This window comes from Orcinus orca, chromosome 5, assembly GCF_937001465.1.
Source record: "Orcinus orca chromosome 5, mOrcOrc1.1, whole genome shotgun sequence".
Classification (NCBI taxonomy): Eukaryota; Metazoa; Chordata; class Mammalia; order Artiodactyla; family Delphinidae; genus Orcinus; species Orcinus orca.
The window spans coordinates 53,967,111-53,994,284 of NC_064563.1; the positions used below are offsets into that span (position 1 = coordinate 53,967,111).

The window sequence follows — 27,174 nt, forward strand, 5'->3', positions numbered from 1 at the left end:
AACAGCCTCCCTCCCACTCCACTCCCACCACCCGTGAATCACATCTCCCCTTGTCTGTGCCCCTGTGAATTTCCTTTACACACTGACTCTGGGCTTGGCCATGTGACTTGTGGTTGCCAATGGGACATCAGTAAAGATGATAGAAGCAAAGCCTTCAAAAGTGCTTGTTTATTGGGGCTTTCCCTCTTGGGATGCTGTCCCGAAATCACCAAACAGTCAAGAAGCCCAGGATGAAAGACCACGTGAAGGTACAGCTGACCTATCAGCTCAGTGCAGCTGCAGAAGCAAGCCCAGGTGAGACCAGTGGAACAACTTTGCAGCCAACCCACAGAATCGTGCACAATAAGAAATTGTTACTATCTCAGGCCACTATGTCTTGGCACGCTTTATTATGCAACAAAGGTGAACTAAAGCCATCTCTAGCACAGTAAATATTCCAAATCCCAAAACGTTTTAAAATGCAATCCAATCTAGAGTTGCAAAGTCTGATTCACATTTTTTTTGCGGTACGCGTGCCTCTCACTGTTGTGGCCTCTCCCATTGCGGAGCACAGGCTCCGGACGCGCAGCCTCAGCGGCCATGGCTCACGGGTCCAGCTGCTCCACAGCATGTGGGATCTTCCTGGACCGGGGCACGAACCCGCATCCCCTGCATCGGCAGGCGGACTCTCAACCACTGTGCCACCAGGGAAGCCCCAATTCACACATTAAATGCTGGTCACTTAGAGATACGTGACAACAAGGAACAGGCTTGTTGGGCAGATTGTTTCACAAGGCAGAGATAGGGATTCTCCATCCTCCCCCTCCCCTGCAATGCCTCTGACTTTCATTGCAGGTAAATAATTATTACCTCTTAGCTCACTTCCTCTCTACCTTTTCTGTAAGCAGAAAAACATTAGTTGTCTTCACAAGGTCTGCATTCTTTGTAAAAAGTACAATGTTTAAGAGGTTCCAAGGGAAAAGCACATGATTTGCAAACCACTGACCATCAAACACCAGTTATCTTAGGGCCTTAATATCATTAAAATAACATTTCAGAGGGAACAAAGAGCTGCTTTTTATTTGGCTATAGAATGACAGTTCTCTTTCTTTTTGGTTGAGAGAGGGAAAAAGATTTAAAGTTGAAACGATGCTTGATCTATAGCAACTAAACTTCTAAACAACTGATCTAATGAACACAGCCTTGAAGGCAGGGTTCCAATGAGCAAGAAGCACTGATAATTGGGGGCTTATCACCGCTCGAAGAGGGGGACTGATAAAGTTCAGGCCGGCAATCCAGCCTGACATCCCTTTGGCTCCCTGGTCGCAGTCCGCTCCAGGCTTCCTCAGCTGCTCCCAGCACCAGCTCAGTGTGAACCTGACGAGTCACTGGACAAAAACTGCTCGTTGGCAACTCCACTCAGACGAGTTAGCTTCTTTGCCCTCAAGGGATGGATGTTTTTAGTGCAGTTCCATCTTATTTATGGACTGACCCCTTCCTAAGGCTTTTCATGTGAAGAGGAAAATGAAAGCTTTATGATCAAAGGCATTCCATATTTTAGGATCTGTACAAATGGTCATAACCTTCATTTTCAGTCTCTCCTTCTCTTTGACTAGCAAGAGCACTCTCATGAACACAATGAAGACGGATAAAGCAGCCTGCCCAAGTTCCTTTTTATAGTCTCAGCAGAGGCCATTTGCTATTTCAGTTGATCCTAAAAAGGAGTGTACTCTTCATGAAAAATCTGAGGGAAGCTTGATGGACTACAGCAGCAAACAGCATCTGTTACCACATAAAATGTGCTCAGATACTGTAAGGATATTGTTTATTTTCCAGCTTGTCCGCTTGAGCACTCGACACCAACCAGTAGGTGGACGCAACTTCCTGATTGTAGGAATATACAGGGTCGGTAGAAAATTCTAGGAGAGCACAGAGCGACAGTGGGAGCATCACTGTATTTCAGTGATGCTCCTTAATGCCAGAGGTGATTTCCTCATGAGAACTAGTTCTTCTGTAATTTGCCGAACTAGGGAAGTTCTGCAGCTGGTGGCCACAGCATTTCTATGGCAATTACTGTCTCAATAGCTCCCACGGCACATTTCTTGGCCTGATGCTAAAACCAACTCAGATCAGGCCATTTTGTTTGGCTGGCTTCACGAAATGGTCTCTGAAGTAACGGTCAGGGGCGCTGCACCCACACTTCTATTTGCAGTCTTACTCCCACGTTTAAAAAACTGCCAAGTAAGGTAAACCTGGTTGGATTCTGGGCTGATTCATTCATTGACCCTATGATTCACTGACTCGTTCATTCATGAGCCCTCACTGTACACTGATTTCTGTGAAAGGCTACTGAAGAAATAAAAGACATGTGTCTGGTCCACCAAAGCTTACAGTCTGGGTGGCCAGCCAACATGCCTCTGAAGTGAAAAAAGAACACAGACATTTTTTAAGGAAAGCAATAATGACAATGGTAGGTGGGGACTTCTCCCTTCAACTTACCCATCTTCCTTCCCTTACCTTGCTCTTATGGGTTGAGATCCTAGTCTGGGTCCCAGAGCACTACCATTTCCAGGAGAATTCTTTCTCGCTAATGCTGGGGATATAGAAGTTGTTCTTTGAGGCACCTGAAAGAAAACCAGAATTCAGAGATATTTTCCATAAAATAGCTTCCACAGGGTTCCGCCTGAAAAGCAAGCTACTCCTTTCCTAAGATCTGCCAGGAGATACAGAACTATCAGAAACAGGAAAGAAACATCTTGCATTTCTCAAAGAAATAGTTAACTCCCTAAACAAAATCAAACGAAAGGCAATGAGGCACATTGCAGCCACCATTAGGGAGTACCAAGTGCTCAATTTTAAAAACAAATTTAGAAACAGACCAAGCGGATTATTTTCATTCACTGGACTAAAATAATTGATTCCCTTCATTTGCACAAGAGTGGTGGATATCAGAAATTTCTCTGGGGTATCATTAACTCAGCTGATCATTGGAAATTGCATCTGATGAGACATCCAGATAAACCGAGTTCCATTTTTAACTCACAATACAACTGATCAACAGGTAATGAAATTATGAAATCTGGTGAGAAATTAGGGTATCAGGCTAGAACTTGGGACATAAGCCACATGTTAGTGAGCTCAGAAAAACTACTGCAATAGATCCTGAACGGTTCTACTTCCTAATCAACTTGCAATTTCTAATTAAAAACAAACCGCCAACACTGAACTTTGGAAGGTCAATTTGCAAACGTGATACAAAACAGGACTAATACTGAAAATACTGGAAGGTCTTCAAAAAACTATGTGAATACCAGTCAGACTGTGAGGTACGGTAGGAAAACGTACCATTACCTTATCTGTCAAGGGCCTAAGGTAGAATTCAAGTATGCCTCATGTTAGGAAACATTTCCTAACGAAATCAAATACTGGTAAGTGCACCAAAGGAGTCCAACATGAGGGGAGAGTAGAGGAAAAACTTACTTTATGAGAAGTGACTAGGAAATGAAAATGTACATCTCCTGTGACAGCTGGTTGGGCTAAACATTCATGAGGTGCTTAAACTTTTATTTCTGGAGGCCCTTTTAAAGTAGGTTTATGTTTTGTACTAGGTATTTTTAAATTATGCTTTGTTTTAATATTATGTTTAGTATATTAAATGATATTTAACACCAATACGGATCTTATTGGCTATTATAATACATTTTAAGATAAAGACCTAGAAAGATGAGTCAGTGAAGTGAAGCAGAATAACCGAATCAGTGTTCCCACCTGCTCAAATTAAATATTACTCTCACTAGTTTTCCTTTTGCACTTGGTCAACTGAAACAGTTGTAGAGAGAGACAGTCTAATGAATTATTACAACCTAAAATCTTTGTATTGATCTAAATTTTTCCTCCCAGAGTTATAAGTGTGTGCCTGCGTGTTTTTAGAGAGTGGACCAAAAACGTCAAATGTTTCCCTAGCTCTCCTGTCTGCTCCTCTGCCCATCCTATTCTCTAGATTGAACTTTGCTCCATAAATAACCTTTTCTGATGGCATCTCTGCTTCCACAAGATGAGAACAACAACGAAAGAGCCATTATCAGCTAATTTCACTTTCAAAATAATAGAAATCCTGGTATAATATCCTTCTGAGAGGAAAAATATTTGAAAATCATTAGGTAAAAAGGTCTTATTTCTTTCTGGAATCAACAATGGCATCGATTTCTGGAAATTGTGGGACATTCCATTTGTCATAGCTCCTATGCTGAGTTCAGGAGAAAGGGGAGTCCTGAACCGGGAAGAATCTGATGCAAAAATTTCTACAGTATTTTGATGTTTCCAGGTTGTCTGTAGTGAGATGCACGGCCACGTTTTAGGACATTTTTTGGAATGTACAACAACTTGGTATAGGCAAAAACAAAACAAATGAAACCAAACCAGTGGAATGGCTGGTCATTTTACCCTAGAGTTTAATCCTCAGTAATCAATTAAGGCTGGAATTAAATCACAACCTGGCCTAGAAGGAGCTTTCCTTAAGTGGAGCCAACTAAAATATTCCAAGAGCATTACTATCTTCTGAACATTTGAAACCTGTTTTCACTTTGGATTATTAAAAATAGGAATAAAAAAATTCCTTACTTTTTAATATGGAAATTTTAAATTTGTCTAGACATAGATTAAGTAATCGATGAAAATATCCATATTATTCTATTTCTTAAGATGGATAGTTAAAAGAACAGTTTGGAATGCTTGGGGTTGCGAGTTCTAATTCTGGATACAGGATATATGCTTCCAAGTCATTCAGTCTACCTGAGCCTCCATTTCTTTGGGGAAAATGGAGATCAGAAATGATAAACGACAATCCAAGTCTTAGCTTGGGAATGAGGAGGGACCAAAACAAACGCAAGAATGGACAGTACTTTGGTGCCAGGTTCTTCAATACTATGAATGGTCTGGAACAGGGGTAATAACAATGATAACAGTAATAGTAATAATAAGAATAATAACAAACAATGATGACGATGATGTCGATAAAAACCCCAGTAATATTACCTTTGGTGGAATGTCTTCTTCCTGTCGTAACCAAGAGCTTCGGTCAAACTTCTCAATGCGAGTGGGGAGAGGCGGGTTTTCAGAGGTGGGATCCGAGTTCTGGCGCGGCATCTCCACACGGTGAGAGCTCACGTTCAGAGCCTCCTGAAACCCAGAGAGGCCCTTCGTGGGCTGCTCGTGCACCGACTGGGAGGCGGTCAAGGCAGGTCCCTGGGATTTCACAGCTACCAGATGTGGGATCTAAGCATCAAACCAACATCACAGCAGTGTTATTAGAAGAAAAAGCAGATCAGCTAGGACCTCACTCAGGGGAAGGGAAAATAAAATTTTGGGGAGAAAGAAACAGTACACAGAGCCCATCACCGTTCTCTGCAGCATGCTTTTCAAAGCCCCCCCGAATTTCCCATTTAGAGCTGGAGGGCTTGACCAGGGTTCCTGGCAAAGAGTTAAATGATTGACTTGGGACTGCTAAGAAGTCGGTGAAATAAGTGTCATGATAATGATTTTTAGTGAACATTTACTGAGCAGCAATACAATATATTTACAAGCACTTCTCTTCTAATGTTACAAACTTCCTCCTTTCAACCTCCTAACTTTGACTTCAGAGAGTGCTCTGTGAAACAAGAATTGCTCTGAACATCTTACTTCTTGTGAACTCACTAAATTGACCATGAGACGGACACAATTATTTTCCTCATGAGAATGTAAGGATTAGAGAGGGTAAGTAACAACCTAGATTTCACAGTTAATACGTGCCAGAACCTGGATTATAACCCACACGTACACTTAATTGTAGTTCCGGTATTGTAACCCCACAGCCTCACTGCTACACTATGCTGCTTTCTGGTGAACTGGCTCTTACCAGCTAGGATATTATATAACTCTCGAGACCAGGACGTTTCTTTTAGAGTTGTGGTAAGTCTCACAATTTGGCATGTGTTGATGTTGTTCATGCAGGGAAGAAATGTAGTCTTTAGGCAGAAGGGTGGCTTTTTAAGACAAACCATGAACATCTAGAGTTCAGAGTACCCCTTACCATTAGCACTGTTCACACTTCATTGTGCTCATGTGAGCCTGAGTCCCCCTCCATCACATAGGTAAGCTCCTCAGAGACAAGAGCCATGTCTGACCTCCTATCTCTGAGTCTAGCACCATGCCTGGCATGTGGAGGTGCTCAGTCAATCTTGGCTGGGAAAACATCTAGAGACTTTCTAAATTAAACTGTTAATGCCACAAACATTAATCTAGTATCTGCTTTGTACAAGGGACCTACCAGACCCTCTTTGGATTGAAATCTCAGTGCCCAGACTGCTGGGGAGCATCTCTATAGCCCTCCTCCACCAGCCTGGCCCCGTTCCTCTTGCCCTTGAGGTCTTATCCCTGGAGCAGCCCTGCCCCAGCCTCTTCAGACTCTCCTGGGTCTGAAACCTGCAATGTTATTCATTATGGTTCAGAGGCAATTCTCAAAGTCCAGTTCAATGGAATGTTATGCTTCAACCAGAATAGAACTGTAACCAATCAAATTTATATTAAGGGTAAATATCATTAAATATATTAAGTATTAATATGAAAACAAAGCCTATCTTACAAATATGTAGTACATGCGCCCCAATGTTCATAGCAGCACTGTTTACAACAGCCAAGACATGGAAGCAACCTAAATGTCCATCGACAGAGGAATGGATAAAGAAGATGTGGTACATATATACAATGGAATATTACTCAGCCATAAAAAGGAATGAAATATTGCCATTTGCAGCAACACGGATGGACCCAGAGATTATCATACAAAGTGAAGTAAGTCAGAAAGAAAAAAAGACAAATACAATAAAGTAGAATTATATGTGGAATCTAAAATATGACAAAAATGAACTTATCTATGAAATAGACTCACAGACATTGAGAACAGATTTGTGGTTGCCAAGGCGGAGGGGGTTGGGGAAGGAACGTATTGGGAGTTTGAGATTAACAGATGCGGACTATCATGTATAGAATGGATAAACAACAAGGTCCTACTGTATAGCACAGGGAACTATATTCAGTATCCTGTGATAAACCATAATGGAAAAGAATATGAAAAAGAATATAATATGTTTATGTTTAACTGAATCACTTTGCTGTAAAACAGAAACTAACACAACATTGTAAATCAACTATACTTCAATAAAATAAATTTTAAAAAATGTAGTACAAAACGCAAACCTACTTTAAAAGAGCCTCCAAAATAAAAACAAAAATTGAAGCTCCTGAAGAATGTTTAATCCAATTAGCTGTCACAGGGTATCTACATTTTCATTTCCTACTCACTTCAATAGAGTTTCATAAGTTTTCCCTCTACTTCCCCCTTTTACAGGGCAATAGTATCCTAAAAGGTCAAAGTTAGGGGCTTTTTAAAGAGGAAGTTTGTGTGTTAAAAGAGAAGTTTCTATAAAAATGTACCCCATGGACAAACCTCTTAGATAGCCTCATCCACCACAGGGCAGACAGCAGAAGCAAGAAGAACTACAATCCTGCAGCCTGTGGAACAAAAACCACCTTCACAGAAAGACAGACAAGATGAAAAGGCAGGGGGCTATGTACTAGATGAAGGAACAAGACAAAACCCCAGAAAAACAACTAAATGAAGTGGAGATAGGCAACCTTCCAGAAAAAGAATTCAGAATAATGATAGTGAAGATGATCCAGGACCTCATCCTGGAAAAAGAATGGAGGCAAAGATTAAGAAGATGCAAGAAATGTTTAACAAAGACCTAGAAGAATTAAAGAACAAACAAACAGAGATGAACAATACAATAACTGAAATGAAAAATACACTAGAAGGAATCAATAGCAGAATAACTGAGGCAGAAGAATGGATAAGTGACCTGGAAGACAGAATGGTGGAATTCACTGCTGTGGAACAGAATAAAGAAAAAAGAATGAAAAGAAATGAAGACAGCCTAAGAGACCTCTGGGACAACATTAAACGCAACAACATTCGCATCATAGGGGTCCCAGAAGGAGAAGAGAGAGAGCAAGGACGCAAGCAAATATTTGAAGAGATTATAGTTGAAAACTTCCCTAACATGGGAAAGGAAATAGCCACCCAAGTCCAGGAAGTGCAGGATAAACCTAAACAGGATAAACCCGAGGAGAAACACACTGAGACACACAGTAATCAAATTGGCAAAAATTAAAGACAAAGAAAATTAATGAAAGCAGCAAGGGAAAAACGAAAAATAACATACAAGGGAACTCCCATAAGGTTAACAGCTGATTTCTCAGCAGAAACTCTACAAGCCAGAAGGGAGTGGCATGACATATTTAAAGTGATGAAAGGGAAGAACCTACAACCAAGATTACTCTACCTGGCAAGGATCTTACTCAGATTCAAGGGCGAAATCAAAAGCTTTACAGACAAGCAAAATCTAAGAGAATTCAGCACCACTGAACCAGCTCTACAACAAATGCTAAAGGAACTTCTCTAAGACAGAAACAGAAGAGAAGAAAAGGACCTACAAAAACAAACCCAAAACAATTAAGAAAATGGTAATAGGAACATACACATTGATAATTACTTTAAACATGAATGGATTAAATGTTCCAACCAAAAGACACAGGCTCGGTGAGTGGATACAAAAGCAAGACCCATATATATGCTGTCTGCAAGAGACCCAATTCAGACCTAGGGACACAAACAGACTGAAAGTGAGGGGATGGAAAAAGATATTCAATGCAAATGGAAATCAAAAGAAAGCTGGAGTAGGAATACTCATATCAGATAAAATAGACTTTAAACTAAAGCATGTTACAAGAGGGCTTCCCTGTTGGTGCAGTGGTTGAGAGTCCGCCTGCTGATGCAGGGGACACGGGTTCGTGCCCCGGTCCGGGAAGATCCCACATGCTGTGGAGCGGCTGGGCCCGTGAGCCATGGCCGCTGAGCCTGCGCGTCCGGAGCCTGTGCTCCGCAACGGGAGAGGCCACAACAGTGAGAGGCCCATGTACCGCAAAAAAAAAAAAAAGAATGTTACAAGACACAAAGAAGGACACTACATAATGATCAAGGGATCAATCCAAGAAGAAGATATAGCAATTATAAATATGTATGCACCCAACACAGGAGCACCTCAATACATAAGGTAACTGCTAACAGCTATAAAAGAGGAAATCGACAGTAACACAATAATAGTGGGGGATTTTAACACCTCACTTACACCAATGGACAGGTCATCCAAACAGAAAATTAATAAGGAAACACAAGCTTTAAATGACACAATAGACCAGATAGGTTTAATTGATATTTATAGGACATTACATCCAAAAACAGCAGATTACACTTTCTTCTCAAGTGTGCACGGAACATTCTCCAGGATAGATCACATCTTGGGTCACAAATCAAGCCTTAGTAAACTTAAGAAAATTGAAATCATATCAAGCATCTTTACTGACCACAATGCTATGAGATTAGAAATCAATTATAGGGGAAAAAAACCATAAAAAACACAAACACATGGAGGCTAAGCAATACGTTACTAAATAACCAAGAGATCACTGAAGAAATCAAAGAGGAAGTTAAAAAATACCTAGAACAAAGGACAATGAAAACACGATGATCCAAAATCTATGGGATGCAGCAAAGCAGTTCTAAGAGGGAAGTTTATAGCTATACAAGCCTACCTCAAGAAACAAGAAAAATCTCAAATAAACAATCTACCTTACATCTAAAGGAACTAGAGAAAGAAGAACAAACAAAACCCAAAGTTAGCAGAAGGAAAGAAATAATAAAGATCAGAGCAGAAATAAATGAAATAGAAACAAAGAAAACAATAGCAAAGATCAATAAAACTAAAAGCTGGTTATTTGAGAAGATAAGCAAATTGATAAACCATTAGCCAGACTCATCAAGAAAAAGAAGAAGAGGACTCAAATCAATAAAATTAGAAATGAGAAAGGAGAAGTTATAACAGACACCGTAGAAATACAAGGCATCCTAAGAGACTACTACAAGCAACTTTATGCCAATAAAATGGACAACCTGGAAGAAATGGACAAATTCTTAGAAAGGTATAACCCTCCGAGACTGAACCAGGAAGAAATAGAAAATATGAACAGACCAATCACAAGTAATGAAATTGAAACTGCGATTAAAAATCTTCCAACAAACAAAAGTGCAGGACCAGACAGCTTCACAGGTGAATTCTATCAAACATTTAGAGAAGAGCTAACACCCATCCTTCTCAAACTCTTCCAAAAAACTGAAGAGGAAGGAACACTCTCAAACTCATTCTGTGAGGCCATCATCACGCTGATACCAAAACCAGACAAAGATACTACAAAAAAAGAAAATTACAGACCAATATCACTGATGAATATAGGTGCAAAAATCCTCAACAAAATGCTAGCAAACAGAATCCAACAACACATTAAAAGAATCATACACTACGATCAAGTGGGATTTATCTCAGGGATGCAAGGATTCTTCAATATATGCAAATTGATCAATGTGATACACCATATTAACAAATTGAAGAAGGAAAACCATATGATCATCTCAATAGATGCACAAAAAGCTTTTGACAAAATTCAACACCGATTTATGATAAAAACTCTCCAGAAAGTGGGCATAGAGGGAACCTACCTCAACATAATAAAGGCCATATATGACAAACCCACAGCAAACATCATTCTCAATGGTGAAAAACTGAAAGCATTTCCTCTAAGATCAGGAACAAGACAAGGATGTCCACTCTCACCAATATTATTCAACATAGTTTTGGAAGTCCTAGTCACGGCAATCAGAGAAGAAAAAGAAATAAAAGGAATACAAATTGGAAAAGAAGTAAAACTGTCACTGTTTGCAGATGACATGATACTATACATAGAGAATCGTAAAGATGCCACCAGAAAACTACTAGAGCTAATCAATGAATTTGGTAAAGTAGCAGGATACAAAATTAATGCACAGAAATCTCTTACATTCCTGTACACTAGTGATGAAAAATCTGAAAGAGAAATTAAGGAAACACTCCCATTTACTATTGCAACAAAAAGAATAAAATACCTAGGAATAAACCTACCTAGGGAGACAAAAGACCTGTATGCAGAAAACTATAAGACACTGATGAAAGAAATTAAACATGATACAAACAGATGGAGAGATATACCATGTTTTTGGACTGGAGGAATCAATATTGTGAAAATGACTATACTACCCAAAGCAATCTACAGTTTCAATGCAATCCCTATCAAATTACCAATGGCATTTTTTACAGACCTAGAACAAAAACATCTTAAAATTTTTATGGAGACACAAAAGACCCTGAATAGTCAAAGCAGTCTTGAGGGAAAAAAACAGAGCTGGAGGAATCAGACTCCCTGACTTCAGACTATACTACAAAGCTACAGTAATCAAGACAATATGGTACTGGCACAAAAGCAGAAATATAGATCAATGGAACAGGATAGAAAGCCCAGAGATAAACCCACACACCTATGATTAAGTAATCTATGACAAAGGAGGCAAGGATATACAATGGAGAAAAGACAGTCTCTTCAATAAGTTGTGCTGGGGAAACTGGACAGCTACATGTAAAAGAATGAAATTAGAAGACTCCCTAACACCATACACAAAAATAAACTCAAAATGGATTAGAGACCTAAATGTAAGACCGGATACTATAAGATTCTTAGAGGAAAACATGGGAAGAACACACTTTGACATAAATCACAGCAAGATCTTTTTTGATCCACCTCCTAGAGTAATGGAAATAAAAACAAAAATAAACAAATGGGACCTAATGAAACTTCAAAGCTTTTGCAAAGCAAAGGAAACTACAAACAAGACGAAAAGACAGCCCTCAGAATGGGAGAAAATATTTGCAAATGAATCAATGGACAAAGGATTAATCTCCAAAATATATAAACAGCTCATGCAGCTCAATATTAAAAAAACAAACAACCCAATCCAAAAATGGGCAGAAGACCTAAATAGACATTTCTCCAAAGAAGACATACAGATGGCCAAGAAGCACGTGAAAAGCTGCTCACCATCACTAATTATTAGAGAAATGCAAATCAAAACTACAATGAGGTATCACTTCACACCTGTTAGAATGGGCATCATCAGCAAATCTACAAACAACAAATGCTGGAGAGGGTGTGGAGAAAAGGGAACCCTCTTGCACTGTTGGTGGGAATGTAAATTGATACAGCCACTATGGAGAACAGTATGGAGGTTCCTTAAAAACCTACAAATAGCATTACCATATGACCCAGCAATCCCACTACTGGGCATATACCCAGAGAAAACCATGATTCAAAAAGACACATGTGGTTGAGAGTTTGCCTGCCGATGCAGGGGACACGGGTTCGTGCCCCAGTCCAGGAAGATCCCACGTGTCGCGGAGTGGCTGGGCCCATGAGCCATGGCCACTGAGCCTGTGCATCCAGAGCCTGTGCTCCACAATGGGAGAGGCCACAACAGTGAGAGGCCCACGTACCGCGCAAAAAAAAAAAAAAAAAAGTACCCAATGTTCATTGCGGCACTATTTACAATAACCAGGTCATGGAAGCAACCTAAATGCCCATCAACAGACAAATGGATAAAGAAGATGTGGTACATATATACAATGGAATATTACTCAGCCACAAAAAGGAACGAAATTGGGTCATTTGTAGAGACGTGGATGGACCTAGAGACTGTCATACAGAGTGAAGTAAGTCAGAAAGAGAAAAACAAATATTGTATATTAATGCATATATGTGGAACCTAGAAAAATGGTACAGATAACCGGTTGCAGGGCAGAAATTGAGACACAGGTGTAGAGAAAAACATATGGACACCAAGGGGGGAAAGCGGTGGGGTGGGGATGGTGGTGGTGGGATGAATTGGGAGATTGGGATTGACATGTATACACTAATATGTATAAAATGGGTAACTAATAAGAGCCTGCAGTATAAAAAAAAATTAAATTAAATTTTAAGAAAACTTGAAATTTGCTGCAGTTATGGTTGCAAATTGAGTCTGCTTATAACCATGGTTTATAATTGGCATGATTTCTATTAAAAAAAAAGAAAAGTACGCCATGGAAGGTTAGGCCTGGACTCATATACAAATAAAAACAAACAAGTGCCAAGCTGGCTGGTACTGAAAAATCTTGGACCTCATATACTAAAGGCAAACTTAAAACCAAGACTCCTTGATTGTATCTACTCTTAAACTCCAGTTCAAATAGCATTACGTATTTCAAAGGTGACCTCAGAATATTCTGTGGAAGTGTTAACACAGGTGGATACCTGGAAGAAGTTTAAGACATTTGGGTGAAAACATCTATATTACCTTTATTTTTCATCTAATTTCATACTTTATTTCAATTCCTGTTTCATTTTTGGTATATATAAAATCCTCTAAAACTTCCAGAAACTTCCTCCTTATCTAAAAGTGGAGATATCTTCTTTTCTTTTCCAAATAGCTTAAAACAATGGTTCTCAAACTTCAAAGTGCATCGGAATCACTTGGAGGCTATTAAACTCCAGACTGCCAGGCCCCAACCCTAGAGTTGCTGACCAGTAGGTCTGAGGTGGGCCTCAGAATCTGCGTTTCTACCAAGTTTCTGGCTGATGCTATGCTGCTGGCCCAGTGACCACACTTTGAAAACCACTGGCTTAGAAGACACAATTTTACTTAATCTAGTCCATTTAATTTTTTCAGTTTCAGGCTCATGCGAAAATCCCAAGGAACAAAAGATAATATAATAGTTTATACGTATCAAAGGTCTACACAAATGTTAGTTTTGGTAATTATAATTAAAAGGATGCTCGTTCTGACCTGGCAGGAACTCCCCTGGGTCTCCAGAGAGGCAATTTACCAAGAAGTGACTTTGTGGTTGGCTTAAAGTTAAGGATGGTGCTTTTTTCTTTCTTACTCCTTCTGCTGCCTTTCACATTCAGTGGGGTCTCCTATCTTACTAGAGATTTGATATTAAAAGCCATGACTTGGCTGGACCCATGCCTGAATCCATGTTACAACTTCCTGGGCTTTTATTAGACTTTACTGTATACCTGTTGAAAAAAGCCAGTGGAATGAAGGGAGGATGTACCTGGGGATCTACTGGTCTGAGCATGGGGGGTGTCCGAGCAGGCTGAACCCCACTGATGCTGAAGGACTCCGACCGCGGGGGCAGGTTGGGATCTGATATCCTGTTGGCAACCTTGTGAGGCATGGCAGGTGAACTCTGCCGGTTGAGCCTTGACCGTTCTTCTACCTAGAAGCCAAAAAATGAAAAAAGAAAGAAAGAAAGAAAAAAGAGTACCTCAATGGATGGAAGCTGATTTACTTCCTAGTTACGATTTTCTGTAGTCACCTGCACAGCCATTTTGTATCCCTCTGATCAAATCACTTTAGAAAGCTGAAGCTCTCCCTATCTGCTCTGCATCAGAAATTTGCAAAAAGCTCTTTCTGTCAGAGTAAATACTAGCGTGAAGAACTCACAGAACACTTAAGCCATCATCCTTCCATCACCCATTATCTCGTGCTATTCCGTTGGCTGGGAATTAGGGATCTGCTTAAGAGTTTACCGTGCGTTAGTTGGAACACCGTCCTGCTAATCGGTCACAAAGCCAGGGGTCAGTGAGGGAGAGAGGTAACTACGGCGGGCATTACGATTGCTTGGGGAAAATAGAAAACTGCTTTGAGCTGACTCATGGGACAAGGCAGGAAAGAACACAGGAGGGCTGGCAGGAGGATGAGCTGAGCGTACTCACTGCCACTGATTTCTTCACATGCCCTACTCATGGGCAAGTGGGCCTCTCACTCAATAAGCATGGCCTGTCTTATTTTTTATTTATTTATTTTTGCAGTACACGGGCCTCTCACTGCTGTGGCCTCTCCCGTTGCGGAGCACAGGCTCCGGACGCGCAGGCTCAGCGGCCATGGCTCACGGGCCCAGCCGCTCCGCGGCATGTGGGATCTTCCCGGACCGGGGCGCGAACCTGTGTCCCCTGCATCGGCAGGCGGACTCTCAACCACTGCGTCACCAGGGAAGCCCTGGCCCATCTTAAACTGACTTCCCGTATCATTTTCTTTTTCTCTCTTTTTCTCCCTTTCTTTTCGGGTGTCTCTCCCGGCTCTCTAGAATACACTGTCCCAGCGCCTTCTTTCCATTCCAGCCTGGGCTCCACTACCTCCCCCTACCCTCCTCCTGCCTGTTTCTCCACACATGGCACTCATTCTTGCTCCTCCTCCTCTCCTCTCCCTCCTCCAACCCTCTCTCCTTTCTGGACACTTCATTTCCTTGTCATTCCCTTTCTGCAGAGTCTCTCTCAGCCCAGAGGGGATAACTGATCAGAAGTGCTTTACAGGGAAGGCTCTCTTTACAGGCAAAAGTTACCCTTGGTAACTTATTTGCTGCAGACAGACTGTGGCAGAGGACAAATTAAAGGAAATTTTAGATAAACAAAATGTACACTGCAAGACATGATTTAAAATCTTCGACAGCTTTAAGAGGTCTAGCACTTTTCTTCCAGGTCCACCCTGTCCTGCCCTTTATTTCTTTAGGGTCAACTTGACAGTTGTAATTTCCAAATTCACGGGGGCAATGCACCCTACCCTGATGACCCGTAACTCTCTTCTGCCGACTCACTATCTTTGTGTTGCAAGAGGCTGTCATGGAACCCACATGCAGGTCCTCAAGACATATTTGTATGTCTCAGCGAAGAGCTTTTTTTAAATCTATTTTACTTCCTGATTTGAAAGGAAAATTCAAAAGAGCTGTTCTTTCCCATCCTCCCTACTTTATTTTGAATCTTCCTAGAGGCAGACTCAGTCTCATACACAAAATAAGTCTGTTTTTAAAACTCTCAAATCAACTACAAACATGTTAACATGTGCCATAGTGGAGAAAACCACCCTCTTGCCTCTACTTAGCGGTAATTTGAACACCTCTTCCCTGACCGTGGCTGTGCAGGGTACATACAACTGGCATCTAGTTGACTTTGGTTTTGCAATTCCACGTCCCAGAAGCTTACCACATACCAAATAAGATTAGCTGCAAAAAGCCAGGAATATAAACCAGAACATGTATACTTTGTATGTGTATGTGTGCAAAGTATTACATCAGCAACAATGGGCTATTATTGCATTGAACCAAAGGAAATAACAAAGCCTGACTTGAGATAAGACCACAAAGAAGAGCAAGTCCTGCAAAGACAACCACAGATAAACTGAGACCAAGGCATGCAATGTATTGCTTTTCCAAATACTAGACTCTTTGAAAAGAAGGTGACTATTTCCAGATGACTGGAATTAGTCAAATATTAACCATTTTCTTATTTCCAGGGAAGATCATTAAATAGATAAATCACATGTATAAGTACCCCTCACTATCTGAACTCTCACCATCCAAACCACTGCTGTCTGAGGTCAGGAATCCAAGAGGTTTGGACTCATTTTCAGATAAATACCTGGCAATCCAAACTATAGCCACTTATTACCTGACATTTAGAAACCAAATATTATAAGGGAGTGAAGAGTACTTGCTATTATTGTTATTTTAGCTTTAAAATATCCTCAGACTGTTTTAAACCCACATTCAGAAACAGCACATTAAAAATAAAAGTCTGTCCCCCAAGACTCCATCTTGAACAAAGAAATTATATTTGAGATAAAGAATTTTTTTGGCAACTGCCAGTAACAAGGCTCCAGTAAAGGCAGCACGTTTGTCTCCAATAGGACCGTGGGCCACACGGGCCCTAAAGCTGTTGTTAGAAATGAATGGGGCACAAAGTGGGGTGCTAATTTTCACAGGCAGTTAATGGGTTTGATTAGTCAAGTGTAGCTATCACTAATGTACTTCTAGTAACATTTGCTATGCCTTCTCTAAGTTAAATACTAAATCCTACCATGACTATGTTTCCGTTTGTGCCATCATAAATATATGGTGTGAATAATCTATTGTTATACTCAGCAGATTATTTCAGGATAAGTCCAATGTGGTGAAATTTCCTGGGTTGAAGTTTGTCCGAAGATATTTGAAAATCTATGTGACAGGTGTAACAATGAGGCATCCGGCTACTTTGTCTCAAGAAAATCTGGTCCTAAAGTCTTTAGGAAGAATAATGCTGCCTGTTGCTTTTGCACCAAAGGGTATTGGAGCAAACATATCAAATGAAACATCCAAATAACAGTTTCAAATGGACAGAGAGGAAGCTGGCCTTTCTGCTTATTTTGCTACTGGGCAAAGGCCTGTCTCCTGATTCATCACATCTTATGTCTACTAACTGAACAGTGAGTGAGACAAAAAAGAAGGTGTTTTCCCCTAGATTAAGAATATTTTGTGATTAAAAACTGGCTTACAATCAAGATATGTTTCAGTCTGCCTTTCATGATACTAAAAAAAAAAAAAATCTATTAGCTGAGTCTTTGCTCCAACCTCTTGCTGCCAAGAAGTTGTAAAATATCTTAAGTACCACCAAAAAAGAGTGTTCTAGTAGCATCAGATAAACAGTGTCAAGGTGCTAGAGCATAACAACAAGACATTTATAACAAAGGGTTTCACACTTGACGGGATTATCAATAAATACAGAGAACAATGCTAGGAGAGACTGATCAATTTTACTATAGAATCAGGTTTTCTTCTTATTAAAAGGATCATTTTAACATCAAAACTAAAATAACTTTGGAGAGGTTTGGATAACTTCCACAGAAATGCTATACTATTTATTACAGCATTACGGGGAGAAAGAAAAAATAACTGTGGTCTCAGAAATAAAATTCTGCTCCAGGCAGGACTGTGGTATCCACTGGGTACTGAGAGTGATGTCTAAGGCCTTTGAGATATATAAAAGTTGCATGAATACAGACGACCTGAAAAGAAACACGTTAATTACAGGATTTGAAAAAATTTCAAAATAAATAAAAATACATTGAAACATGTATAAGTGTAAACATCATATCAATGTCAACTGTTAAATTGTTTTGTACATTTGAGAACAATTTATAGCTTCCAGTGTCTCGCTTAGCAATCATGAATGATAGCTGCTGAGAGAGAACTTCAAAACAAAATTATAGAAGTAATTTTTTAAATGTTGACAACAAAACATATTTACTATGTCATATGGGTGCATTTTAATAATACTTTATATGACTGCAGGGTCTGTGGGGTTTACGAAGCTCTTAGAAGGCCTGCCTTAAGAGCTAATACGTGGTGAATTGAACACAATCGTATGGGAATATTTTTTCCCCAACTGGACAAAACAATTTGATTTTTGTCTTTACTGGCAATGTCGGAGGAAGAGAAAGAAGTCCAATGATTTTTAAGTCCTCGTTAGGTACTCTGACCCTGCACTCACTGGGCACAGGAAGAGTTGAGTCACGCTGTCTTTTGGCAAAACCACATGGGCAGATGGCTGCTGAGTAAGACTGGTGCTATCCCTTCTCTGGGGCACCACTGAGGACAGGGGAGGCTCTCATTCATAGGGAATGCTTAAAATGTAACCTCGTCTAAAGATAAGGGCCTGGACTAGTTTTCCAAGATCTACTCCTAACCACTGATTGCACAGAAAAGTACAGATCCTCATGTGAATGGAGCACATAACTTAAAAGTAATGAGGCAAATCTTTGGCAAGCTGAGATGGGAAATTAAAAAGTGTGTATCTATCACTGGGGAGAGGTAAGTGGAAGAGATGGGAGATGCATGTGAACTGCTCATGTGAAATCCCAACCAGAAACAACAGAGGCAAAACACTTATTCCTTGTGGGCAACAATGGCCTTGGGAGCAAAATAGAAGTATGTTGAATCATGTATTTCATTTGCATTTGTACAGCGCCTACAGTTTCAATGGCACATTCACATACATGGTTGCCCAGGATCCTCCCAACCTTGAGACAGGAAGTACAGGTGGGGAGGCTGCACCTCAGGAAGACTATGAGACTTCCAGGTCACAAAGACCGTAAGTGGAAGAACTTGAACTCAAACAAACTCTTTCCTATTTCCTGTCAGGTCTCTCTCATGCTAAATCTTAAGAGAGATAATCAGAAACTGAGGAAAGAAAGGAAAAGAGCCATAAACTCTCTAAATAGTAATATGGGACCTCATATATAAAATAATTCGTATAAAACAAGTGGAGAAGAGTTCTTATGTACAAGGATTTCAAAGTCCAATGGGCTGATGGGATATAAAGAGACATCCTGGCCCATCATTTGCCAAATAAAACCATGGCCAGATGACTGGCATGCATCAGAGAGAAAGAACATGATGAAGTGTTAAAAAAAATATTAAAATACCATCTCATGCAACACTCATGTAGACAGAGCATTCTGTCACTGCTGTGTGCTGGTGAAAATTAAAAAAAAATTATTGCCAGGCCGAGACAATCACATGCCATTATAAGAAACAGGAATCTGTACCATTAGAAAGAAAGGGCATTATAAGAAAAGGAATATCTATCTTTCAAAAAGTGCCAGTGGGAAAAAAAAAACCTTCAAATTTTGCTGATGTTTAACAGAATATCATATGGATGTTTTCACAAAACAAATCTGACTTCCATTCCAATCTAGAAACGGCAGAGAATTTGAAAGGGGTGAGAATGCCCCCCACTCCTCCTTTTAATGGAGACATTAATGTTCCTTTCTGGCTGAAATCTGAAAATCAAAGTCAATGTAACATTTAGGACAACTAGAAAACTCAGTAAAAGGAGAGAGAGAAGAGCTCAAGATTTGCCAATAACCAAGTATTTTCATTTGTTCTTACCACATCCGACAGATTAATAAGAAAGGAAATGAGAAATGTGATGATTTATGTTTTACAAAATGAAGCAACGAAAACACAGAGGATGAAACATTATAACAATATTACACTGCTAATGAAAAAAATGTCGATTGGAAATAAGGAAAAGTAAGTGGATGGAAAAGTAATCAAAGAAGGAAAAACCACCCTGATGAGAAGGTATAGAGCTGAGTTAGAAAACAAATATGGGAGCAGATTACAGAAGAGGCTGCTGTGGGTGGAAGATGGCCAGGTGGTGTCTTCAGTGGCATATGGGGCAAAAAAGCCCAGACCCTCTATCACAGGAGACCATGGTATAGCTGCTGCCTACCCATCCCTGGTGAGGATATTTTCAAATTATATCCTCGCAGAGGATGCCTTTGAAAAAGAAAATGGTACCTTTTATTCTACCTCCAAAAGAGAGTTTAACCCAGGTTCTTTTTATTGGTTGATAATTAAGATACTGCTGAGCTAGAAATTCTGTCCATATCTAAAGTCTTGAAATGTATTTCACTGTCTGGCTACTTTCAACCCCATCTACCTCCTACTATAAAAAAAGAAACCTGTAAATAAAGCTCAGAAGAAAAGTTCATACATTGCTGATTAGAATCATTGAGAGATCAGGAAAATAAGGATTCTCACACTCATTTTTATTCCCATTTTAAGAAGTGGGTGTTAAAAAAATGATGAATTAAACTAAAGCAGACAACTATTTGTACTTATTTGCATACCAGTTGCTCCAATCCCCAATTTAGCACCGTCACTCATTCTATCATCTAAATGTTTCATCTTTCTTCTAAAATATGAATACCCACTCTAAGACTTGGGAACTGTTTCATGGATAGGTGGTTAGTTGGAAGCTGGATTATGTTAAACACACCCAGGAGGATAGGATTAAATCTAAAATCCTAAAAGAATGTTCCCACATGTCTAAAAGTCCATGAAGCCCAAAGGAAGAACTTCAGCTGTCAGGAAGCCAGGAACCTTGGAAGATGTCACCCACCAGAGGTGGCCCAGACTTAGGATGGCCCGGGAACCTCACGTCGGGTGTGCTTGATGACACAGCCATGCTGTCTGCACTCCCACTGGCTATGTTTCCTTTACTGCTAGGAGCCTGGCTGAGAAGCACAGGGGTATTAAGAGGTCTACAAAACTGCCCTGATGATATCTGCAAAGATTTGCCCCCAGGAACGGCATGGCTTCTGAAAGCTTGGGAACTGTGAATTAGTTCTGAAGAGAGAGGACAGGCCAGGAAATTTAATGATGAGGACAAACAGTAATTAGAAAATAATGAAGTCAAAATGTTTAAGTTCAAATCAAAACATGCTGGGTAGAGGTGGAAAGAAGGAAGTGGAAACTGCTTTATGTTTCCCCCCTTTTTCTGGTACATTTGTGCATGAGGGAGCTGCACAAGGGACAGAAGAAATTCTGGTATGTTTTGCAAGGTATCATGGTCTTCTCCAATGGGATCTGTTAGCGTTCCTTTCCTAAACTCATGCTTGGGCTGGGAGCACTGAAGGTCAGGTGGTCATGCATCAAAGAGAGGTCATTTAGTGATGCAGCACTTCTTAGAGGAGTCGAGGTACTTGTACGGATGCATGAATTCACGCCCCTCCTGCCCCGAGGTACACATGAGTCTCTAAGGCCCTCCTTACTTGCTGTAATGGACAACTGGGGGCTCATCACTTTGGAGATGCTGGGAGAGGACACACAAATGACCTTAAGTCCTGACTCTCGAGCTGGGCTACATCTCTGGGAGCGAGATCGCTTCGTTGATCTCACTGTGGTCCTTGAGGCTCGCTGAGGCTTCAGTTGCTCTTCAAGACCAAGTCTAATAGGATAAGCTGGTCCACCTTTCTTCCATGAGCGATGCTCAAACAGGGGTCTTGATCTGGAATCATTAATTTCTGCAGGTGCTACTGGCATTAGCTTAGGAGAGGCTAGTTTTTCAGCCTCTCAATACCTGCCATGATCATGAGCTGTGAGTCTGGCTTAGCTGAGGGTTTCAGCTTGATGTGGCTAAAGAATGGTTTAGCAGTGGCTGAAGGTGACACATCTCTGCTAGCCAGGAATCACATCAGCTGCTGTTGGACAGCATAGTGATTGCGCTTAGCTGGAAGAACAGGGGGGTTATTAAGGGGTTGGCACTGTGCCTGGGAGTAAGATCATAAAATTGAATTACTGACCTGGGAGAAAGAGGCAGTTGTTACAGACATAGGTAAACACAAATCGCATTCATAGACTCTAAGGGAAAGTGATCAAAAACGTTCTTGACACTGAATGACTTTTCTCTACAGATTTAGTTTTTAAGTTTCCAAGGTTATTAGTTTTGTAAAAATAGTATAAAATCATTATAAAGGATTCAAACATAAATAAATAAAACATAATACATAAAAGTATTAAAAAGTTTAAAGAAAAAACTCTATAGTTTCTACTTCCCACAAACAGCCATTATTAACATTAGGACAACATAATTTCAAGCATTTTCTATACATACGTAAGATAGAGCAGAAAATTAAAAATTATACAAATAGGATCTTACGTAAGAAATCAGGTTCTGGTAATATTGCAGTCTAGATAACTTGAAATAAGCTCTAGCTATAAATATCTGAAGATACTAGAAGAAAATGCAGAGTAATATAAATCACCCTTTCAAATGACTAGTTATGCTCACAAGAAAATAAAGGAAATCATTAGTTGCCACATTAATGACAGAACTGAAAACCAGGGTGTCAGGCATATGAGATGACACAGCGACTTCCTAGAAGGGTTGTTGATCTTGGAGAGAATTATTATTTTGTTTGTTTGCCTTACTCGTTTGGTTACCACCCTTTTTTTCCTACTATTCAAATAATTTTTAATGAGATTTTTAAATAGCTCATCACAGAGTCAAGTTCCTGAAAATTCTTTCTTAGTCTAGTAGTTGAGCAAATGAAGGACCATCACTTTGAAAGTATTTGCAAAAGAAATATAAATGACCTCTGACCCGGTAAGTGAACCACAATCACAAGTCTGGGTCCAACTGTGTGTTCACTGTTACTACAGAACATGGAATGTTAGTGACAATACTAATGATCACTTTTAGGGTCTAGGTATGGATAGGAAATGATCCTACCTAGAATTCCTTAAGTCTTAAGTCATATTCTTCCATGAAAAAGTCACTAAAAATCCTCCTGCCACAAACTCAATTGGATTCCAATAAGGAAAAGGATTTTCTACTTCCTGTTGTTACTTACAAAAAGAAGAACAAATGGATTAAGGTAGAGAAATAATGTTACAGTTCTTCCCAAAGCAAAGCATGTGTGTCTCATAATGAATTATTTTCCAACTTTGTAGCACTAGTTTAACTCTCTGTTTACTGGAGAGACTCATTATGGCCAATTTCTCCAATACAGCACAGGTACAGGCTGTACTTGCTCGCTGACTTACCTCCTTGGCCCACGCTGGTTTCTCACTAGGACTCATCCCTTCTTTGTAATGGTACAGTGGCTTCTTCTCCACAGGCCTCTGCTCCTGCCGCTGATGCTGAAGGGAAACCAGGTAGTCTCTCTCTTGCTTTAGCTGTCTCTGTAGTCTTTCTGCTTGTCTCTGTTCTTCCAACTGTTTGCGCTTATATTCCTGTCCAGATCAGGAAAGGAGAACAAAGAAAAGGCTAAATCACCATACGGAAACCATTGGCCAGTACCAGTGAAGCATGCAATGGAACCAAAAGAGATGATAAATAACAAAGGACCTTAATACCAACAGAACCACAAGAGGACATCAGGATGTGCCATAGAGATGAACTACAGCTTTGGGTTAGCGTCTGCACAGAATGTGGCATTTAATGAAAACACCACTGTTTTAACGGCAACCCCTGCAGAACACCACCCTTTGCAAAGTGACTTGCCCTTGGTGAATTGTAACCAAGAAAGTGGCAATAATGAGGACATTTGGACGGTCAGCACGCAACCCCTATAAGGAACCGTCCACTTCCTGGTTTAGTCATTAAATCATTCAAACATGTACAATTCAGTACAAAATGAAATAAGTACCTAAAGATACTGCCTAAATCATCTTCTGTTTAACAAAACTTGGACCAACGAAACCATTAGCAAAAACCACGTACAGGCTAAAAAAATATCACAGTGCCACTGAATAAAAAGTTCAGTTAAAAAAAAAAGATACACCAAGAAGCTCATTTGGAGAGCAGGGCAGTAATAATAATAAAAAGTACTTCAAGTGGAAGCCGTCTGAGCAGGGAACACAAAATGTTCCCATCATAAGGGTAAAACTAATAGTCTGCAAATGAAATATGACTACAGAGCTGAGCGGGTTCTTACGGAAGAGGGACGCTTTGCTGTGATTGTATTCCAGCATGTTGCAAATGACCTCAAACATTACTCTGCAATAAACACAGTGGGTCTCAAAAACAGTCTGAACTTATAATAAGGCTGGATTCATGTTAAAGTTTCACAAATAGCTGGAGTTAATAAAGAATGCATAACAAGTATATTAAACACATTGACTCAGCACACTGGGTCAGGAAACGAATTAAGTTTTAGGAGATTTTCCAGGTCCATGAGGCTTGGAGGATCCCCTCCTTCCTGACTGGCAGTTAGAGGAGACCACACACATACACACACACACACACACACACACACACACACGCGCGCGCGCGTGCGATGAACACAGAGCAGGTCAGCTGGCTTGGCTTTCCCATTACCAGAAGTAGAGCTTGTTCATGCAGTAGCTGCTGCTGCAAGATCTCTAACTGTCTCTGCTCCTCCTCTAACTGTCGCCTGATGTACTCCTGGAGAGGTAGGTGGCAGAGAATTCAGAGGAATGCAACGAGAGAAAGAAAGAGAGAAAAAGAACCGGTAATTTCAAAGGTGACAAGAGCTGCCAAGTGAAGTGTGGAAGGAAGGAGGGGAAAAAATACCCAGACGCCTCCTCGCTAAACAGGAAAGGTACCCCGCACCAAAGCAAAAGCGTTTCAATGCAGTCAAACGCACAAGCCCTCTACCTGCAACTGCAGCGGACTGAGATGGCTCAGTGCTTTGCTGTTAGTTACTCTTTGGTTTGGAGAACCGAGCTCTATTTAAAAACTTTTCATGACAGGTTCCCTCTTTAGGGGCTACCTGAAATTAACAATGCTATAAAGTTCAGAGGCTCCTGTGCAAGCAGCAGGGGTAAAATAATGGTTGAATGCCATCACGCACTGCCTTTGTAATGGAACCATCTTGCAGTTCCACTGCACTGTCAGAATGGGATTCTAACAAAGAGAGAAAGGGCCCGCATCGATGGCTCCAAGTCCTGGAGACCAGGGTTGCCTGAGTAGAAAAGCTCTTCTGAAGCGATGAAAGGGGAGCACTTGGCTTGTTTATCACGCTCCAGTGCTACTTTCAAAGTAGATGCCCAGGGTTGGGAAAATCACGAGATCCAGGCGCGTCAGGGGACTTCGGCCTGGGGAGGAAGCCAGGTTGAATGAGTGGGCTTTGCCAAGGTTGTACGTTTGACTTTTTGAATAGGTGAGAATAGTTGCTTGAGAAAGAGTAAAAACCTGCTTAACCTGAGCAGACCCAAGAGCAGGTGACCCGCAGCCCAGAGGCGCCTGGTGCTGGCGCTCCCGTGGGGCCGCCTGTGGGGCCCCAGCTGTACCTGCTCGTGCTCCGCGCGTCTCCTCTCCTCCTCCCGGCGCATCTGTTCCTCGTAGTGCCGCCGCTGCTCCCTCTCCTGCTGCTTCCGCAACTCCTTCTCTCGCCTTTGTTGCTGTGGGGTGACAAGCAGACAACCGTGAGGGGAACGGGCAGTGGCGAAGGGTGTCGGGAAGCCAGCAGGGAGAGCTGCAGGACCGTGGTTGTGAGCTCTTAACGACATGCCTGCATGCCTGAGGGCTCCTCGCCTATGCCATTGGGGGACGCATTGGCCAGGATGGGCTGATAGAGAGCAATTCAGTGTTTACCACGCAGGTGGGCTCCCCAGGTTTATACGTCTCCCAAGAAGTTCCCATTCAATGCGTCCTCCCAGTTGGCTGATGAGGGTTTCCAAATCAGGGGTAGGTAGAACACCGATGTATAATCAGTTACTTATTATGTATCATCAAACTGTTTGTGAGATGCTACAGGCTTTAAAGCACATTCGCAATGTTCATGCCATTCAGTCTTTTGGACACCACGTAGGGCAAATGTATCATAGATCAAGAAAGCAAACACCAGGGGCTTCCCTGGTGGAGCAGTGGCTGAGAGTCTGCCTGCCGATGCAGGGGACACGGGTTCGTGCCCCGGTCCGGGAAGATCCCACATGCCGCGGAGCGGCTTGGCCCGTGAGCCATGGCCACTGAGCATGCGCGTCTGGAGCCTGTGCTCCGCAACGGGAGAGGCCACAATAGTGAGAGGCCCGCGTACTGCAAAAAAAAGAAAAGAAAAAAAGAAAGCAAACACCAGAGAAGGGAAGTGACGTGTTCAAGGCTACACAGTAACTGTGACTGTGGGCAAAACAGAATCTACTGACTCCCACCTGGTCACTCCACTTTCTGATAGACCCTGCTGCCTTTCTGTTTTGGGGCAGTCACTTTTAAATGTCAATTTCAACTTGTCACTCGAGTACGATGTTAAGCTCAGGAGCCACCATCATCTCATACAATCATTATGCCTCTGAAAGTGGACATCATGGCAAGGACCTTTCATGCTTTATTCCATTTCATCTGCACAAAAATCTTTTCAGGTAGATGTAATTAATACTACTGTCTCCTATTTTAAATGAGAAAACAGAGGCACAGAGAGATTAAGTAGTTGTCCGAGGTCATGCCCACATTCAAGGTCATACTCAGTAAGCGGTGGAGCTTGATTTCAAAGACAGGCAATGTGACTCCAGTCTGAACTCAATTAATACAGAAGATGAAGAGGCAACAGGAGTGACAGATCATAATTAATCCAGTCCTTCATTATATTCTCAGTAAGGAGAATGTCTTAGGAGTAGTGACTGGAGCCAAGGTTTCCTAGGTAGGGATGGTACCATTCCCCAGTCCTTGGGGCATCTGGCATGTGTGGGACACTCACACATTACAAAGTGTTTCCCCGTACCACACGCCAGTAGTGCCTCTTTTGAGAAACATTGCAGGCCCTTTGTGTTGGAGCCCCGTACTGGCACTAGGATTTCTTCTTCCTCAAATACAAGGTTTGGAGGGGCCGATCAGAGGGTCCATTCCCCTGTAACAGTCTCAACAGCACTTCACTGCCTTGCTGAGGAAGCATGAGGTATCCAAAATAAAATGGGCTGTGACCGTATCTCACTGAGAAGTTAGCTCTATAAAACCTGGGAAACATCTTTTTAGGACAAAAACTCTCTGTCCCAAGCCCAGCTAAACCAACCACAGATAGTCAAAGAGCCAAAGAAGCCCACGAATGAGGTGGCCTTCCTGATGTGGCTGGTGCCTGCA

At 41.2% G+C, this 27,174-nt stretch overlaps 1 protein-coding gene across 7 annotated transcripts in view; it reads right to left on the reverse strand.

The window, feature by feature from the left end:
- Positions 1 to 27,174, reverse strand: part of TNIK (TRAF2 and NCK interacting kinase) — a 414,289-nt gene that overhangs the window by 54,139 nt on the left and 332,976 nt on the right. For 4 of the 7 annotated variants that reach the window (XM_049709760.1, XM_049709759.1, XM_004270549.3 and 1 more), the window contains exons 13-18: positions 25,395 to 25,505; positions 24,460 to 24,546; positions 23,184 to 23,372; positions 14,091 to 14,255; positions 5,014 to 5,253; positions 2,497 to 2,603 (exon numbers count right to left, since the gene is read on the reverse strand). In XM_049709760.1, the coding sequence (XP_049565717.1) occupies positions 2,497 to 2,603; positions 5,014 to 5,253; positions 14,091 to 14,255; positions 23,184 to 23,372; positions 24,460 to 24,546; positions 25,395 to 25,505 (899 nt within the window). The remainder of the gene's footprint in view (positions 1 to 2,496; positions 2,604 to 5,013; positions 5,254 to 14,090; positions 14,256 to 23,183; positions 23,373 to 24,459; positions 24,547 to 25,394; positions 25,506 to 27,174) is intronic. The other 3 variants (XM_049709762.1, XM_004270551.3, XM_004270550.3) reach the window with 1 other exon arrangement.